Here is a 17,397-nt window from a genome sequence, read left to right on the forward strand (position 1 = left end):
AATTCAGTTCTGATTTACCTTTCTGAAAAGCTGTATGTTTTGAATGTTCTGCACCCTGTTTACTTCTGTATGTATACCAGGTTCCACATCCTCAGTGACCAGAAAGCAAGGGACTTATGAGTGGGACCATTCTTGGAGAACTTGTGGGATTCAAACACAGAAGGCAGGCTGACCGGTGGTTGACTCAGTGTACACAAGGAAATAGGAAGTTGTGATGACTGAGCCATGTAAGAGTATAAGGATGGTGAAGGATGCAGGCCTTGGGCTGCTGAATTCTCTTTACTTGCAAGAAAAACTGGAAATGTGTTTTACATAAAAATATGTATTTTTCTATGTTCACAAGCCTAGACAATTTATTCTTGCAAAGCTGTGCATTTATAACCTTCATTGGGCTCTCTACCTCTTTCCGAGTGGGAATGAGTTTATTGGTTTGTTTTGTGCCAGAAAATAAACCCAGCAATTCATACATACTAAGGGATAATGATCTTTAAACATATTTTTCCGCCTCCCCCCCACACTTTTTCAAATTATCCTTAGCACCAAACAGACATTCAAGAAAGACATCATGTTTGTCTTACACTTTTTCTTGTGATCACTTCTTTGTTTGTGTGCTTTCTAAAGTATGTGAATTCTGTTGAGAAACTTCTCCATAGAGTAGTCACTGCGTTTGACCTGAGGCTGTGGTCTTCCTCTCAGGGCACACCCATTGTGCAGATCACAGGTAGAAGCAATGACAGGAAATGTCCTACTGTGTCACTCACACAGAGCCAACAGCTTCCTGAGGCATTCCCTCTGGCTTCTCACTGAAGTGAGCTGCCTGCCTAATTCCTGCAAACTGGCCTGATTAACTTCTTTAATTACATTTCAAGGGTAGACTTAATAGAACAAGGATTTCCTGACCACCAGTCTCTGAAGGATTAAGCTGGACCTGCCTCCTCTACCATGGGGCAGCAAATTCTCGTTCTTATTTTTATCTGTTGCTTTCCTCTTTGTCTTTGTCTTTCTCCTTGAATATCTCTAGTTTGTCTGTCTTCTCTAAACCTCACAAAGAGCCCAGACTATAGTAGTTCCTCAGAAGATGATGAATGAAGAGAGAGTTTGTTCCTCTCCCCAGATAAATTTGTTATCTTGGTTTAGAAAGGAATGCTATAATCTAGGAACAGAAATATTCATCAAGCCTGGGTAGATATCCAGTTAGAAGAGCTTGGCTCCACCTTTTCCAACCTGATGATTAGTAGCGAAGGGCAGTAACTCTGTTCTTTATTCCTTTGCCCAGTCAGCTTCTTCTCAGCTACTATATTGATTTGTGGACTTGTTAGTTATTCTTCTGAGTGAAAACTCCTGAGAAGAAGCTGTGTCTGCAGAGACTGATTAGAATTTCACTAGTGTAGAGAGCTTGGGATGTAACATTCCAGAAGCTAACTACCTTATCTTGGGCTAGCTTTAGCTCCAAGAGCAGCTATTCCTTGCTCAACCTCTGTGTCAGAAATACTATCCTATAACTAAGAGATACAAACCTTTGGAGTCTATTGATCTAGCAGACACACTGGCTTTCACCAACCCAAAGCTAAGAATGTAGTCAATAGTATCATGAGCCCATAGAAAAGCTTTCCTCATCTCTCTGAAGTACCCACCAGTATATTTTAAACTTGCCTTGCTTTATGACTTCCTTTGGTTTGTGAAATTATAAAACTTAAACTGCTTCCACAATGGAACATGGAATTTGTGGTAACTGAAATCTGTGTTCCTGAGCCATGGTCACTCAAAATGCTCCAAAATAAACTATCTGTTATTCCCTTTAAGATGAGAGCTTTGGTTTTAGTGCTGACATTCTTCATATTCACCAGAATGCTCTGGAGGGGAAAAGACTCCATTGTTCCTTCTCTTCAGAATCCTCAGTTTCTAGAAAGGGCTACCATATTGAGTGAGCAATATATGTTTTTTTTTTTTCTTCAATTTTGCTGTGTGTGCATTTTCTGTTTTTTTTTTTTCTTTCTTCTTTTTCTAAATGTTCCTTCCATTCTGCATCTTCACAGGTCACAACATTATTTTCAGTGCAGTAGATTTCAGCTGCATCCTGTCAATTATATTTATTTATTTATTTATTTTTGAGACAGGGTTTCTCTGTGTAGCTTTGGAGCCTTTCCAGGAACTCACTCTGTAGACCAGGCTGGCCTTGAACTCACAGAGATCCGCCTGGCTCTGCCTCGAGTGCTGGAATTAAAGGTGTGAGCCATCACCGCCCAGCCTTGTCAATTATTTTATCTTTAGGCTGTCAATTTATATGCCCAGACAAGGGGCAGTAGCTGTCAAAGGAGGCAGAGTTACTGGGGCGAGATCCATTGTTTGCCTTTTTCTGTCCAGGAGAGATGAGGATATGTCCTCTCTTTCCTCATAGATTTGAGAGATGAAGTAGGAGGCTATTTGAGAACAGCTAGTGTCAAATACATTGTGTGGGACGTGTGTTGACACATGCGTTCAGATGTTCTTATATGCTGGCAGTCTGTCAGGGGCAGAACACCTCAGGTGGGAGCTGATTTCCACATAATCTTTCCCACAAGTCTTGTGAAGCAGGTGCACTATCCTGTTTCAAATATGCAGAAACTGGCCCAGAGATGGAGGGTTTTATCCAAATTCACAAGGCAAAGGCAAAAATTGGTGTAGACCGATGATGGCAAATGTAGACATCATTTCACTCTCCGTCAGCTGTCAAATTGGGGTAGGAGAAAAGTAACCATTATCCTTGGACCTCAGCTTCCTGGTCACAGGGACTTGAGTGTCCTTCTAATTTGTCAGTGTGAGGCACTGTTAAATTTAGTGTTAATTGAGTTCACTTTTAGGTAGTATTCAATGGACAGATTTTTTTTTCCTCATCATTATCAAATACTGTTATGGCTACTTAGGCCAGAAGTTAGTTGTTTTCTGGACCATGTTGATTAAGAGGGATTGACATTGAATGACAGAACTGCTGATTGGATGGGGCAGAGTCTGCATTTCCATGTGGGCCTTGAGTCTGACCTCGATTTATAGGTTATTCTGTAACAATCTGAGACATTAACTAAGGCTCTCTATCCATGATTTATCCCAACCACATAGAGATTTCACAGTCTTTGGAAACTGCATCCTAACCTTGATATTCCAGCATATTGCTTCTGGGGAGTCTCAAGCAAACCTGTAAAGACTTTGCAGTTACCCAGCAGGACCTCATGCAGCTGCCTGCGGAAATCAGGGTAATCCTACCATTTCTGAGAGCCTTTTAATAGAGCACTGATTACAGATTGCAGGCACCTGGTACTGTTTTTGTATTGCGGCTGAAGGGTACCATTTCAAAGACAAGCATTGGGCTTGACTGGTTCCTATTTCCTGCTCTGTTGCTTGCCAGGAATAGGTACCAAGAAACCCATACAACAGCTGATCTGGCTCCTGGTGTGGAGACTACCAATGCCAAAGTGTTAATTCACAGAATGATAACGTGTGTGTGAGTTGCCCTGGATGTATTCACCTGACAGTGGCTCAGAGCCCCAAGATTGTAGGATTTATGCTAACTGGGATTAGCACAGAGATCTATGGGTGGGACTAGGCCAAGGTTATTTTGTGCTTCTTGGACTCCCCTGCATGTTCTACTTGGGCTTATTCCACTTTAGACCTCAACAGCCAAATGAGAAAACACAAACTGTGAAAATTCAAGAGGAAAGAGGTGCTGGCCTACAATCAAGATTTAGAAAAATCTATGGGCTTGAGGTATTATAAGCGAGAACTTAATTTTGTGCCAATTCTCAAGGAAAAGAATGAATCTGAGAAGTATTCCCACTGTGAGGAATCATGCTTTCTCCTTGTTTTCTCCAGTCGGCCAGCCTACCACCTGTTCTCATGGTCTACAACCATGGGACTAGTGTAATATTTTACACCATCATATTGTGCTTTTTAAATTTTTATTGGAAAGAGCATTATGATGAAGTAGAGACTGGTGTCTAGTCCAAATTTTGACTTTCTTTCTCTTTGGATGTATGCTGCTGAGTTAGATAGAACTGAATGAGATAGATGCCATCGAGATGATTCTGCAAGTAAAATTTGAAGCAGACAAATGCTCAAAATGTGTGCTGACAGTGTCTTTTAATCAACATATTAATTGTAGCTGGGTTGGAACCAAAAAAGGTGTCATGGAATGGTTATTGGTTGTGAAAGTCTTTCTGAGAGTCTCCTCGGTAAAGCAAAACGTATGGAATACCCATGTGAAGTCTTTTAAGCTTTTGAAGCTGCTGACAAGCTAGGGTTGCTTGGAGCATCACAGAAGTTTGAAGGTATAGAATGTGTGCGGGATGGCAACCAAGAAGGTCAAAGTTGTGCTTTGGAAATGCCAGAGAGGGGCAATACATAAAGGAGTTGAAAGAGGAGAGTCCCCCTAAGAACCAGCAGAAACCTTTGAAACACTTGTCTTTCACAGCTGAGCCTTTTCCAGTTTGGAAAATAGCTCACAAGCTTCATAAAACTGCCTCATGGCAACCATCTAAGATCTTCTCAGGAACTGACTCCCGGTTGGAATCAAAAGGAGGGTGGCAGACTGCTGAGCTCTGAGGCTCAGTGGGCCTTGTCCTCTGGTGCTGCTCTAGTTGGTGGCCTGTACTTGGGAGAGTAGGGCCTGAAAATGAGGGAGAATAAAGTCTCATGCAGTGGCCAACTGTATTCAGAGCATCAGACAATTTATGCTCAGAGGGTTAAGAAGAGTCACCTGAGTAAAGTGTACAATCACAAGGACAAGCCACATGTGGCAAAAACATGTTTTTTCATAGAAGCCTATGAATAACAACGCTGAAGTAAACTTACTCGTATCCACTACACCTGGGAGGAGCATGAAAACACATTCCAAGACAATTACATGTTTTGAAAAAACTGAGGTCACAGGACTCTTGTTTTCTTGGAATTTTCTCACAAGCACTCAGAAATCTCATGCAATTCCATTCTTGGACTATGTTCTGACAGTCGTCTTTCTGGAGATGGACATGTATTGCAAAATCTTAACCCTATGCACTAAGTCCCCAGTCTAACTTGGGGAATGAAAATAAGTTATCTTAACGGCACCATGTGATAGTGTTTGTTAACTAAGCTGCATGATGCACACATCCAAGAGGAACTGATAGCAGCAAGGAACGACCATAACCTAATTTATTGTCTTTGTAGCTGCTGGGCAAGGTTAACAACAGTATCTTGTCCATCAGAAAGCAAAGCTGATCAGAGGAAAAATGAAGTTTGTTTTGATTTACCCAGAATGCAGTTCTGCCTCTCCTTCCTTCCGTTCTTCACTAGAAGATGGTGCAGAGAAACAGAGACTCTTCTGGAATCCTGTTTCTAGGTTCAAATTCCTCCATGCCCTTTAAGGCTCTGGGATCTGCAGTAATTTATGTAACTACTTACTTTCCTCATCTATAAAACTGTTTCTCCTCTTCAAATATAAACGTATGTATAAGGCATTTTTAATACCAGATTCACATTGGTGCCTCTCATGTCAGATTTTGAGGCAGTGGCATGGAAAGGTACTTGTGGGAGCTAGAGCAAGTCTTTCTATCAGCGTTCTCATTGAACTCTACAGGCACAAAGTCATGAAACTGACCACTGGGGAGAGCAGTTAAGCCTGGAATCAAATCCTTGGCCAGATGATGAGATAAAAATGTTAATGATGCTAACTGTAAGTTTCACTTATGAAAATGAGGCATGGAAGGACATAGAGCCTTCTAAACTAACATGGTAAATGTGCATAAAATGGACCCATGAGGTATCATGTTTTTATGTGCTGCCCTTGGCTGATGGCCGAAGGTACCACGATGACACAGCAAGTGTAGAAAACACACTGAAGTTCTCATCCAAACTGTAAAGCAGGGCCATTCTCCCAGTCAGGTATTCTGATATTGAGTACTGATGTAAAACTGACGCTAGAGACTATTTTGAGCAAGTTTTACAGTAGTTTAAAAGTAGTTGATATCAGACTCGTTTCATCCATATTTTAAGTATTTAGGAAGCTTGTATACATAAAAATTGGAAGTTCACTCTAAAAATTTAGCTTTTTAATGTTATAATTCAGGTATATTTTGAAATAGAATTTGCTTAGTTGAGAAAACTTAAAATATACCTAAGATTCTAGTCAGTATCTTCTGTAAAAGGCTAATCCTATTATTGATAATGATTTCCCTCTGTGTGTGTGTGTGTGTGTGTGTGTGTGTGTGTGTGTGTGTGTGTGTGTTTAATCTATACCTTCAGCCCTGTTTCTTTTTCGTATCTTCTCTTCAGCACAAGTGAAACAAGGACAGTAATCAACAAATATGCCTAATATAGCACATAATTAAGCTGTTTGCATACAGAATCAACCCTGTGTAGTTTTGTCTGTATTTGGACATGATTGGAATTGGCTTGGCCACTCCCAGTGTTTGCTCCTGTCCTTGATGTTCTCAAACTAAAGTATTGTTACTAGTTTCATTGTTATTATTGTTGTTATTTTTTATTATATATTGGTTTTGTCATTCTCTTTGTTAATGTTAGGATGTGGCAATTTACAAATGCAATGTAAACAAACTTGCAAACCAGGTCTGTGGCAGAGCAGGATTTGTTTTTGAGTATTATACCTATGAGAAGGATGGACTTAGCAAACACATAAACAAGGAAAGAGGGATGAACATAGTGTAGGTTTGTAACTGAAGTAGACATGAGTCATGGGCACAGAAATCCTGCGAACATATCTCCTACAGAGGAAAGTGTATATTTAGGGAAAAGAAAGCCAACTCTCACACATTCGTAGCCAATAATGGAGACTCTCCCCTCCTTAAAGACTTCATTGTGGCCAAGGCTGCTGTCTGTGGTGATCAATGGTCTGTGTTTACACTGTCCAAATGTGTGCGGTTACAGGAGTAAATGGAAGCTGGCATGTGGCTGCTGCTCTTCTGTCCAGACTGTGGCCTGGCAGGGGCTGCTGCTGCCTAGAGGAAAATGTCCCCTCTAATGACCGTTTTCCAGCCCCTCGATCACTCATAGCATTACCCTCCTCTCTCCCAATGATTTGGCATTGCCTGGAATCAAAGACAGGCAGTCTAATCGCTGGATCCCAGTGAAGTGTGTTTTTATGGCTTTCAGGTTGGGGGAGAGTAGGTTTGAAATCACAGATGTTTATGGAAGCATTCTAGCTTAGTGACAGTGAGAGCACGAAGAAGATTCTCTGGCCTATCTTCTTAGTTTGAATTCAAATAATGGTATGAATTTAGTAGAAAACTTGTTTGTAGACATTTTTCTGTGTATAAGAATGTAAGTATGCTAGGCATGGTGGCACACACCCTTAATCCTAGCACCTGGGAGGCAGAAGCAGGTGGATCTCCATGAGTTCAAAGCTAGCCTAGTCTACAGAGTGAGTTCTGGGAAGGCCAGAGCTACGTAGAGACTCTATTCCAAAGAAACAAAAGCCAAACAACAACAAAAAGATGCAAGTGCAATTGTACATTCAGAGGCTCATTTTTAGTTCTGTAGCATCTTTATTTCCACTCTGCATTATTTCACTCTCATTTTTCCAAGTCAGTATCTATGAGTCATTTTTATTTTCATTTTTTTCTGTTTTCATGTGTAAGTGGTGTGCATGTGTGCATTTGTGTATGTGTAGCATGCGAGGGTGTGTATGAACATGGGTGGGTATGCTTCTGGGGAATTATTTTGCCTCTATTTAATGAGACAGGGACTCTCAGTCAAATTCACAGGTCATTGATATGGCTAGTCTCATTGGCCAGCTTGCTCCAGGAATCCTGTCTCAGCCTTCTGAGGCTGGAATTATATACAGGGGGCCTGCCACACTCATTTATGAGGGTTCTGAGGATCTGAAATCCTATCCTGTATGCATGGCCCTGATTTTAAAAATACAAAACAAAACTGTAATATTCCACTGGGTAGATGGGCTCTAGTTCCTCTGTATTTAAGCGGTGAAAATTTATGAGTGTTACATTATCCATAAACTGTTTCTTTTGAAATGAGCCTGCGACAAGCATGTGTCTATGTTGCAACATTCACATTTTTCTAATAGTCAAGTTTCTGGTTCAATAGGTTCCTGCTTAAATACTGTCTCCACAAGAGGAAATTGTAACTCTTTCCTGTAATCTGCAGCCAAAAAGGAATTGGCTAAAAATGTCATAATTTACCATTATAAAAATGCATATCTAATATTCTTATTTGCAGTCTTGAGATGATGCATTCAGCAGCTATATTGACCTATATTTAGGATTGAATGTGCGAGTGCTTTGTAAATTCATGAACGGCTACAGACACGTAAGGAATCCTTACTAGCACTGTGCAGAGCTTCTGCCATGGACACCTGCTCAGGAAACATTTTTACTAGTGTGTTTAACAAGTAAGTCATTAAGTACAGGGGGGGGGCACCCTCCCCACCAAAAACAATGATTCCAAACCTGTTTGTGCAGCAGAATAAGCTGAAGACACCCACAGGTAAACAAGGCCCAGGCCTTGGTCCTTGAACCCCCAAACCTCTGTGACCCAGAGACCCCAGGTATAAAGTCTGCTTGACTTTATTTGTCTGACAGGCTAGAGACAAGTTTTTTTTTTTTTAAAATCTTTTTTTCATATTCTTTTATCTTTTTAGAAGTGTGTGGTTCCTTTAAGAGTATTTTCAAGTATGTTTTGTATCTTATTAACTCAGTCTTACATTTGTAAACCTTGTGAGGCCTTAAGTATGGGTTTTTGATTTTCTGTGCCAGTGGCCTCTCCACCCCATGGCAAGCTTTCCTTAGGATTGTTTATACCAATAATAACTCCTTGAGCTTGTAGTGACTGTACTTTAAAAGTTTGAATGTTATCAGATTCACCTGTCTATTGTACCACCTTATCTGATTTCTCTTGGTTTCTACTTATGAGAACTACTAGTTGTAGCTAGAGTTTTCCTGCCTGATCCACAGTCAGGACAAATCTTTGTCACCCGCCAGTCCTACAGCCACTCAGACCCAACCAAGTAAACACAGAGACTTATATTGCTTACAAACTGTATGGCCTTGCCAGGCTTCTTGCTAACTGTTCTTATATCTTAAATTAATCCATTTCTATAAATCTATACCTTGCCACGTGGCTTGTGGCTTACCGGCATCCTTACATGCTGCTTGTCATGGCAGTGGCTGGCAGTGTCTCCCTCCGCCTTCCTGTTCTCTCAATTCTCCTCTCTTTTAGTCCCGCCTATACTTCCTGTCCGGCTACTGGCCAGTCAGTGTTTTATTTATTGACCAATCAGCAACACATTTGACATACAGACCATCCTACAGTTGAAATATTAGTTGAAAGTATTAGTTGAGCTACATGAAAGAATTGTTGACAGGTATAAAATGTTCATCTGACTCATTCTTTATCCACATGTATATGAGCTATACTGTGGTGGATATTTTCTCCTTGCAAAGTATCTTTTTAGAGAGTAATGTCTCAGAAAAACTATTGTGCATTTAAAATGAGCATCATTTAAACTAAGAGAAGTGTTTTTAAAGGAGCTTAATTTGTCTCATTGTCTCATTGATCTTAACATATGAGATCAGAAAAAAATAAAACCAATTTTATTTTAAAAAATTATTGCCTTTTTTCTGACTCTCAGATAAAGATTTTTTTAATTTGGAGCAAATTAAATATTTTCAGATTATTGTAGACTTAATGCTTATGTAATGATATCTGGTTATAATATTTAATATTTTTATAGTGTACAACAGAAGCAGAGTAGCTTAACACTTTTCTGCTTTGTTTTCAACATTTACAACATTGAACTTTTCTCATTCTGGTCATACCCAAGGCACAGAGAGTAAACAATTCATTGTAGCTGGGCTCCAATCATATTTAATCTGACTTGTTAGAACATTATGTGGGGCAGTGCAGAAGGCTGACTGCACTGAGTTGGAGCCAAGGTGGAGTCCCTTAGAGGTATCATCAAAATCAAATGGTGAAGACTAAAATGAGGCATAAGAAACCAGAGCAGTGGAAAACTGGTGGAATCCAGAAATATTAAATGAAACCCATAAGACTTGATGATTGGTTGGTTATTATGGGTAACTGGAAGGTTTGAGGGAAAAAGGAGTCTAAGACAACTCTTGGTGAAAATTCTCAGCCTGCAGCTAGGTGTCAGGAAAGCAGACTGTGTTAGATAGTCTGTAGTAGTCAGCTGTTCTTCCCTGTGACAACATATCCAAGAAATGTCAATGTTAAAAGATTTATTTTTGTTTATGGTTTCAGAGATTTCAGTTTATGGTCATTTGGCTCCATTCCCTATGGCAGAGCCTAACATCATAATAAGAAATGCATGACAGAGCAAAGTTACTAGCCTGTGGTGGCCAGGAAACAGAGAGAGAGAGAGAGAGAGAGAGAGAGAGAGAGAGAGAGAGAGAGAGAGAGAGAGAGAGAGAGAGAGAGAGAGAGAGAAAGTCAGGGGGAGGGTCCCAGTATCACCTGCAGGGAACTCCTTCCTAGGCACTTAGGACTTCCTACAAGGTCCCTCCCTCCCCATAGCACCATGGCCTTTAGGGGACATTTAAGATCTAAACCAGCCTCATCAGACACTCTTTATTGAACGTATTTCAAAAGTGGCAATGCAGAACAGTCCGGTTTTAAACCATGATTTATTCCTATGGTTTTTGAGTTCACCTTACTCGAGTTCAGATGCACTCAAGAAGATGAGCAGTTTTCCCCTAGTATCCACCAGTGTCCATCACCTTGGACCTTACCTTTGAGGATTCTAACACTGATACCAACATGCTGAGCTGCATCTGCCTCAGTGGAATCATACTAACCTCATGATATTTAAAACCAGAAATTCGTATTACTCATTTATAATGAATGTTTTCATGGGCACACAGTTTACAATACTTGTGTTGGTACAGCTAGTTCCAAAACATAACCAGAAGATGATATGTCAAGCAGGGTATCAGAAGACACAAGGTAATAAAATTGGGTAATTCAAGTATCTGTTAATATTGACCTCAATAAATGGGCTGTTGTTAAACCAGAGTTTCTCCTCAGATGAGACCTAAGGCCTACAAGCTGTACACCCTAGAGCCATGTACATGATTATGAATACTGTGGCAATAATAGTTTTGGCTTCACTGTAGTCTCTCCTAGTCTTCCTGGTCTCCTGAATCTCAGAGGACAAGTATCAATTATAGAGGAAAATAAAAACATTAGTTTTGGGGATACTAGGGCCTCTTTCATTGTTTTTTTTTTTCACCTGCCTGGTCCCTGAGAGCACCTGAATTCCAGCTCCTACCCTGATGAATACTCTTATTGGAGAGCCATTTCACTAAGGTGGCCATCTACCTTTAAAAAAGAATCTTTACCAATTCTAAATGATTTATGCTGAAGAAGACCCTGAAGAAGCATAAAACTGAAAAAGTATGGTTTCTGCCACCATCACTTAATGTCGCCAGCTGCTGTGTCTTGCAGATGAAACTGTAGATTGTTTTTCTGGCTACAAAAGCTTTATAAACTATTTGCTTTAGAAGCTGTGGACCAGGGAAAGGGAAAGTGTCCACAGAGTGATGCGGGCGAAGTAGTAAGTTGACATTGGTGCACGGTTGCAGTTGGAGTCTTGTATCCTGAAAAGTGACATCAGTTCTCAGGCTGGTACTGAAAAATCAGCTGTAAGATTTGAAGACTTGATGAAGCTGCTTGTGTGGATCAGGGGTGGGAAACAAATCCCCTGAACTGCCTTCCTGAATCCACTACTGAAATGTTCCCTTCTCTCCAACTGCTACCTTTCTGGTCGAAGTTTTAGTTTTGTATAGGGAAATGACTTTTAAACTTGGTGACCAGATGACTGATGGAAACCTGAGAATGAGTTGGAGAGTTGTTTAAAATACAGTTTATATGGTTCTGATTTGGTGAATTCAGATGTGCCACTGGATTTGGGATAGCTAAACAGTGCCCGGCTTGCTCTCTGATTCTTCCCCTTATAGTCTACTCTACATTAATATTCCCAGAATGATACTGAAAACATACACCTTCATGTATTTCAGAAAGCCCTGAACAAAAAACATGACACTTGACCCTAGAATGAATATGATACTTTCCTAGTAGTGAATTTTCAAAGGAGAAAGACCTATAACTCCCCATTTTTGTATTTGTATAGAAGAAACCATCTGTGTGTATCTATACATGAAAAACAGTGAGACATTGCTAAGTAAAGTTGAATACTATTCTTCCAGATACCTTCAGCTATGCATGGATACGTTCATTCAATTTTTATAGTTCAAAAGATTTTATTATTCATTTCATATTAGGTGTTAATAAAATCCTCTACCTTTAAGATTTAAAAATAAATTGGAATGTATAATCTGAATATATTAACCTATTTAACTCTTCAGTTCCAAGAGGAAGGTAGTGGCATCGCCATGTTGTACTAAGTTAATAGTTCTCAACCTATGGGTTGAGACCCCTTTGGGGGTTTCACAGATATTGCCAGACACCATTGGAAAACACAAGTATTTTCATTAAAAATTATCACAATAGCAAAATTGCAGTTATGAAGTAGCAATGAAATAATTTTATGGTTGGGTGGGTCACCAAAACATGAGGAACTGTATTAAAGGGTCATAGTGTTAGGAAGGTTGAGAACACGGGACTTAATCAACTGAGAGTCAGAAATACTAAGATTTATCCATCAATCTTGAGCCTTATATGTTGGATCAGAAATTTAAACCTGAGTTTGTTTGATTTTAAAACTTGGGCATAGAGAAGTTCCTAATTTATCTTTCCTATGCCGCTTCCATTTGTGAATACCAGTATAACAGAGTAACAAAGCTCACTTCAGCATCTTACCAGTTGTCAAGAGAATAAGATGTTTGAAAACCTTGGTAAGATAGGTGTGCCTCTTTTGTCTTGTGATAGATTTTATACCAAGTGACATTAATTCTCTATTACCTTTCAGTATATACCTTTCAATCAAGGTGAAGAAGCAACGCCATGCCAGTCGGGGAAATTCCCGATGTGATTGAGAATCCGGCTCGTTTTCTTCCTTGCCTTTCTTTTCTGTGTTTTCCTCAGTGGGAGACACAAAAGACCTCAGAGCTAGAAAACCAATGTTTTTCTCTATTTAAAAAAAAGCAGAACAAAATGAGTGCCCACCCCTCCCCCCAAAAAAATCCCAACAAATCATAAAAGTGTCATGGGACAGTAAGACAAGTGCATGGTGACAGAAGGTCTTTGTGCTAGCTTGCGGGGTGCCACAGTGGTCAGCACAATGAAAACAGGCACACCTACACTATTGTCACTGTTTCTTAGCCAGTGGAGAGAGAACCTGGTGGCCTTGCAAAAACTGTCAGAGCACAAGTAGGCCAGAATATTTACAATGTTATATTCAGCCATTCCTGCTGAACTGTCTCTAGCCTACCAGAGAAACCTGTGATGGAGTCTGTAATCAGCCCTTGTAGGACAGAGACCATATCTTAATTTCTCATGGAATTTCTAACACTAAGTACAGAGTAGCATAGTGTGGGGGCTCCTCTATCAACTGGTCAGTTTTAGGGCAGTCTCAACAAGGCTTTGAGCTACTGCTGTGTCAATTACTGCATGCAGGACTCCAAACAACCTGTGTGAGCGGGACCAAGGCTTTTCCTGTACCTTAGGTTCTGACTGCAACATGTGATGTTCGTGTGTGGGCAAGTGTGCATGCATGTGTGTTTGTGTGTAGGCCAGAGATAGTCTCAGATGTCTTTCCTTAGGCACCGTCCACCTATTTCAATTTTTAGCTCCTTTGGCTTGTCACTCGCTGAGTAGAACCGGCTGGCAGGCCAGTGGGCTCCAGGTTCCTACCTGTCTCAACCTCAAAGCTCTGGGATTACAAGTCCATGCCACCACAGCTAGCCTTTTTCTTTGCTTTCCCGTCTGGGGTTCTGGCGATCAAACTCAGGTCCTTGTGCTTTGATGACCTTTCTTCCAAAGTCTAATTCTGAATTTTTTAATTGCCTGAATAAATATTGGTTGGTGATGAGTAGAAACTTATCTGTGACGACAGTAGATTTGCCTAGTACTCTTGAGCTGGATTTCCATTCAGATTGATCTTGAACATGAAGACAGAAGCAGAATTCAGACCATCAGGAAGTACAACTTTGGGAAACCAAATAGAGTGTGAGGACTGTGACTGCACTAGTTTGTGTGTGTTAAGGGAGGGGTGGTTCGTGAGTCGGCAACATACTGCTTCATTTTCTTAGTTGTTGGTCAACCACTACCAGGTAACCACAGGGGCATAGCCGGACCTGCTGAGTAGCACTTCCAAAATAGGTAGCACGAATCTGACATGGATTTAGAATTCGATGTCCACTGGGGCTGAAGGAAAATACAGAAGATTTAGCAAGGGTCCAGAGAGTGGCAGGTCTATGCAGTGGAACACTGGACAGTAGGGCCCACTGCAGGAGGCTGGTACACAGGAGCTCCTTACTTCGCAGATGAAAGGCAGCTGAGCAGTGGTGAAGTCAATGCTCGTCTGTTTCTCATATGGCTGTTATGTAGAGGATGACATAATTATCTCCACTAGGAATGGCATTAGGAAAATGTATTTACATTGGAGTTGAAGGAGATTTGGCAAGGGCAAAAAGAACTAATTGAGGGGTTGTTAGACAGTGGAAGGACTTCTCAACTGCAAGCCTTGTTCCTGACAAGCGAGGAAGAGGATGGGTACTGTTGCCGGTGAGGGGGAGGCACAGCTTAGGGAGAGAGTATGAAGCCCCTGGAGCCCATTGCTTGCTGTTCATGTCACATTGTGCTGGCCGTTTCAAGTGGTGAAAAACACAGCCCTCTCCCCTTTACATCTTTATAGTCAGTGCACTGTGAAGAGCTCGTTGTTAATGTTTCTGTGATGCAGAGGTTAAGCTGCACACTGAGCAACACTGCACCTGCACACGCTCCCCGCTCACTCCTCCGAGCCCGGCAGTATTGTCAGTTCCAACTTTCCTTTTCTTTTTCTTCAGAACATCCCCTGCGCGCCCTCCTTGCTTGCTCTACAATGAGTGCCAAGTCTGCCATCAGCAAGGAAATTTTCGCACCTCTCGATGAAAGAATGCTGGGAGCTGTCCAAGTCAAGAGGAGGACAAAGAAAAAGATTCCTTTCTTGGCAACCGGGGGTCAAGGAGAATATTTAACTTACATCTGCCTGTCAGGTAATGAAAACTGAATAATAGTACGGAAACGACTTTTGTTTTAACACGCTTAATTCTAAGGCATCTGGGAAGGTCCTGTTCATGTGGTGATATCTGCCTTCCAGTCTTTTCTCTCCTCTCTGTTGTCATCCTCTCCTCCTTGTTTCCTTGGCGCCTTTTCCTCTGTTGTTGGGATTTCTTTGTACCGGAGAGATCGTGAAGTTCAGTTTTCCAATCCCTGAAGAGTTTCTGCAGAGTTTGGCAGGCATTTTCTTATTCATTCTTTCCTTCAGAGGGAGTGGTCTGTCCTTTGGGAGTTTTGTTTTAGAACCCTTCTTGGTATTTGGATAACTGAGCTTCACTTTTTCTCCTCCTAGATCATTGCCAACAATTAGTAATAGTTTTCCTTGAGACAAATATTGTTACTTTATGGAACAGGAGAAAGAGGATTTCACACACAAATTATTGCTTTGCCTGACAGTCATTGCCTTGTGAAAAAAAAAAAAACCGATCTGTTTTTATAAGCTTAGAATTTTGTCAGATTATTATTTTTTCTTTCTGTTTGTGATTAGAGATCTGTGGGATTTACTGCAGATACACACCAAGTTTTTTTTTTTTTTTTTTTTTTTTTTTTTTTTTTTTGAGATAAAGTTGAGATAAATTTTCCATGAGCTTCTGAGTGATGCAAAGCTAAGCACTAAGGGCATTTGTAATATTTCTCATGATATTTCTCATAATAGGAATGGATAAACTAAGCTTACCCCAGTTCATCTTTTGCAAAATCTTTTTGAGTTGTGGATTGGGAATAAAACTTTAATTTTAAAACCTGTTTTTAGCTTTTAAGCAAAATTAAGCATCCGATAAGTTAATCAGATTAATTTTAAGGTATAAATGACTTTTCAGCACATAGATATGAATTTATAAGACTTAGATTAGAATGAAATGTGAATATAGCACTTTGATAAGCATGCCTTTATAATTGTTAGAAGGAAACTTTTATTTATTCAGGGGGTGAAGGAATCAACTTGGAAACACTATTATTCTCTCCTCCTTAAGTAAGGCATAGGTTGACCAAATTTTGATATGGCTAGAAAATGTTTGTGTTTCTTTCTTTCTTTCTTTCTTTTTTTTTTTTTTTTTTTTTGGTTTTTCGAGACAGGGTTTCTCTGTGTAGTTTTGTGCCTTTCATGGAACTCGCTTTGTAGACCAGGCTGGCCTCGAACTCAAAGAGATCTGCCTGCCTCTGCCTCCCGAGTGCTGGGATTAAAGGCGTGCGCCACCACTGCCCGGCATGTTTGTGTTTCTTTAGTGTAGTTAAACACTGTCCAAATGGGAGCTAAATTAAGAACTAGTGACTTAAGTTTTTAAAAAAGAAAAGAAGTTAGCTGGGTGGTGTTGGTGAACACCATTAATCCCAGCACTTGGGAGCCTGAAGTTCAAGGCCAGCCTGATCTACTAAGGAAGTTCTAGGACAACCAAAGCTATACAGAGAAACCTTGTCTCAGACAAAAAAAAAAAAAAAATCCTTTCTTTGTTTTTTGTGTGTGGGGTGTTTTCCTGCACATATGTCCATATGACATGTGTGCGCAATGATAGTGGTGCTAATAAGGCATCAGATCCTCTGAAAATGGGGATACAGACCTGGGTGAGCCACCATGTGGGTGCTGGAATTGATTCTGGGGCTGCAGGGAGAGCAGACAGCACTCTTAATCATGGAGCCATCTCTCCAGCCCAAAGGAACTTTCTCAGTACCAGCCTAGGACTTTGTTGATAAGATCAAGGTCTCAAAAAAGACTTTCATAATTTAAAGTTTGGATCCTAGCAGGGTTTTTTGTTGTTTATTTTTGTTTTTGTTTTTTAATACCAACAATGGACAAAGTACATACTAATAATCATGTTTTGTATTTGGCTGAGCACAAACACATAATATTCTAACATTTTTAAGCTTGATTCTCCTCACTGCTCTGAGATTTCTTACAGACACATAATTGAATGAAAAGTGCATGGTCCAGAAGGCAGTTGAATTTTGCCTGGTGTATACCTATAACTGAAGGACAACAATTTTCTTTGTCTTTTAGACTTATATTTTTATCTGCCTGTTTCTAGTCATAAAGTCTCTGAGAGTGGTAATGGGGTTCTAACAATCTCATCTCAGGGAAGCCGTATAACAATCTCTCATGCAGTTGGAGATAATGACCTGGGACTTTCAACTGCATTCCTGTTACAGTCACCAAGGCCTTCAGTTTGGAAGTGTAAAATGACA

General features: G+C 40.4%; 1 protein-coding gene across 2 annotated transcripts in view; it reads left to right on the forward strand.

Moving 5' to 3' along the window:
* Window positions 1-17,397, forward strand: part of Stxbp6 (syntaxin binding protein 6) — a 250,484-nt gene that overhangs the window by 63,886 nt on the left and 169,201 nt on the right. For both annotated transcript variants that reach the window (XM_042260647.2, XM_042260649.2), the window contains exon 2: window positions 14,967-15,155. In XM_042260647.2, coding sequence (XP_042116581.1) covers window positions 15,002-15,155 — 154 coding nt within the window. In that variant the 5' untranslated portion in view covers window positions 14,967-15,001. The remainder of the gene's footprint in view (window positions 1-14,966; window positions 15,156-17,397) is intronic.

Source organism: Peromyscus maniculatus, chromosome 14 (assembly GCF_049852395.1).
Source record: "Peromyscus maniculatus bairdii isolate BWxNUB_F1_BW_parent chromosome 14, HU_Pman_BW_mat_3.1, whole genome shotgun sequence".
Taxonomy (NCBI): domain Eukaryota; kingdom Metazoa; phylum Chordata; class Mammalia; order Rodentia; family Cricetidae; genus Peromyscus; species Peromyscus maniculatus.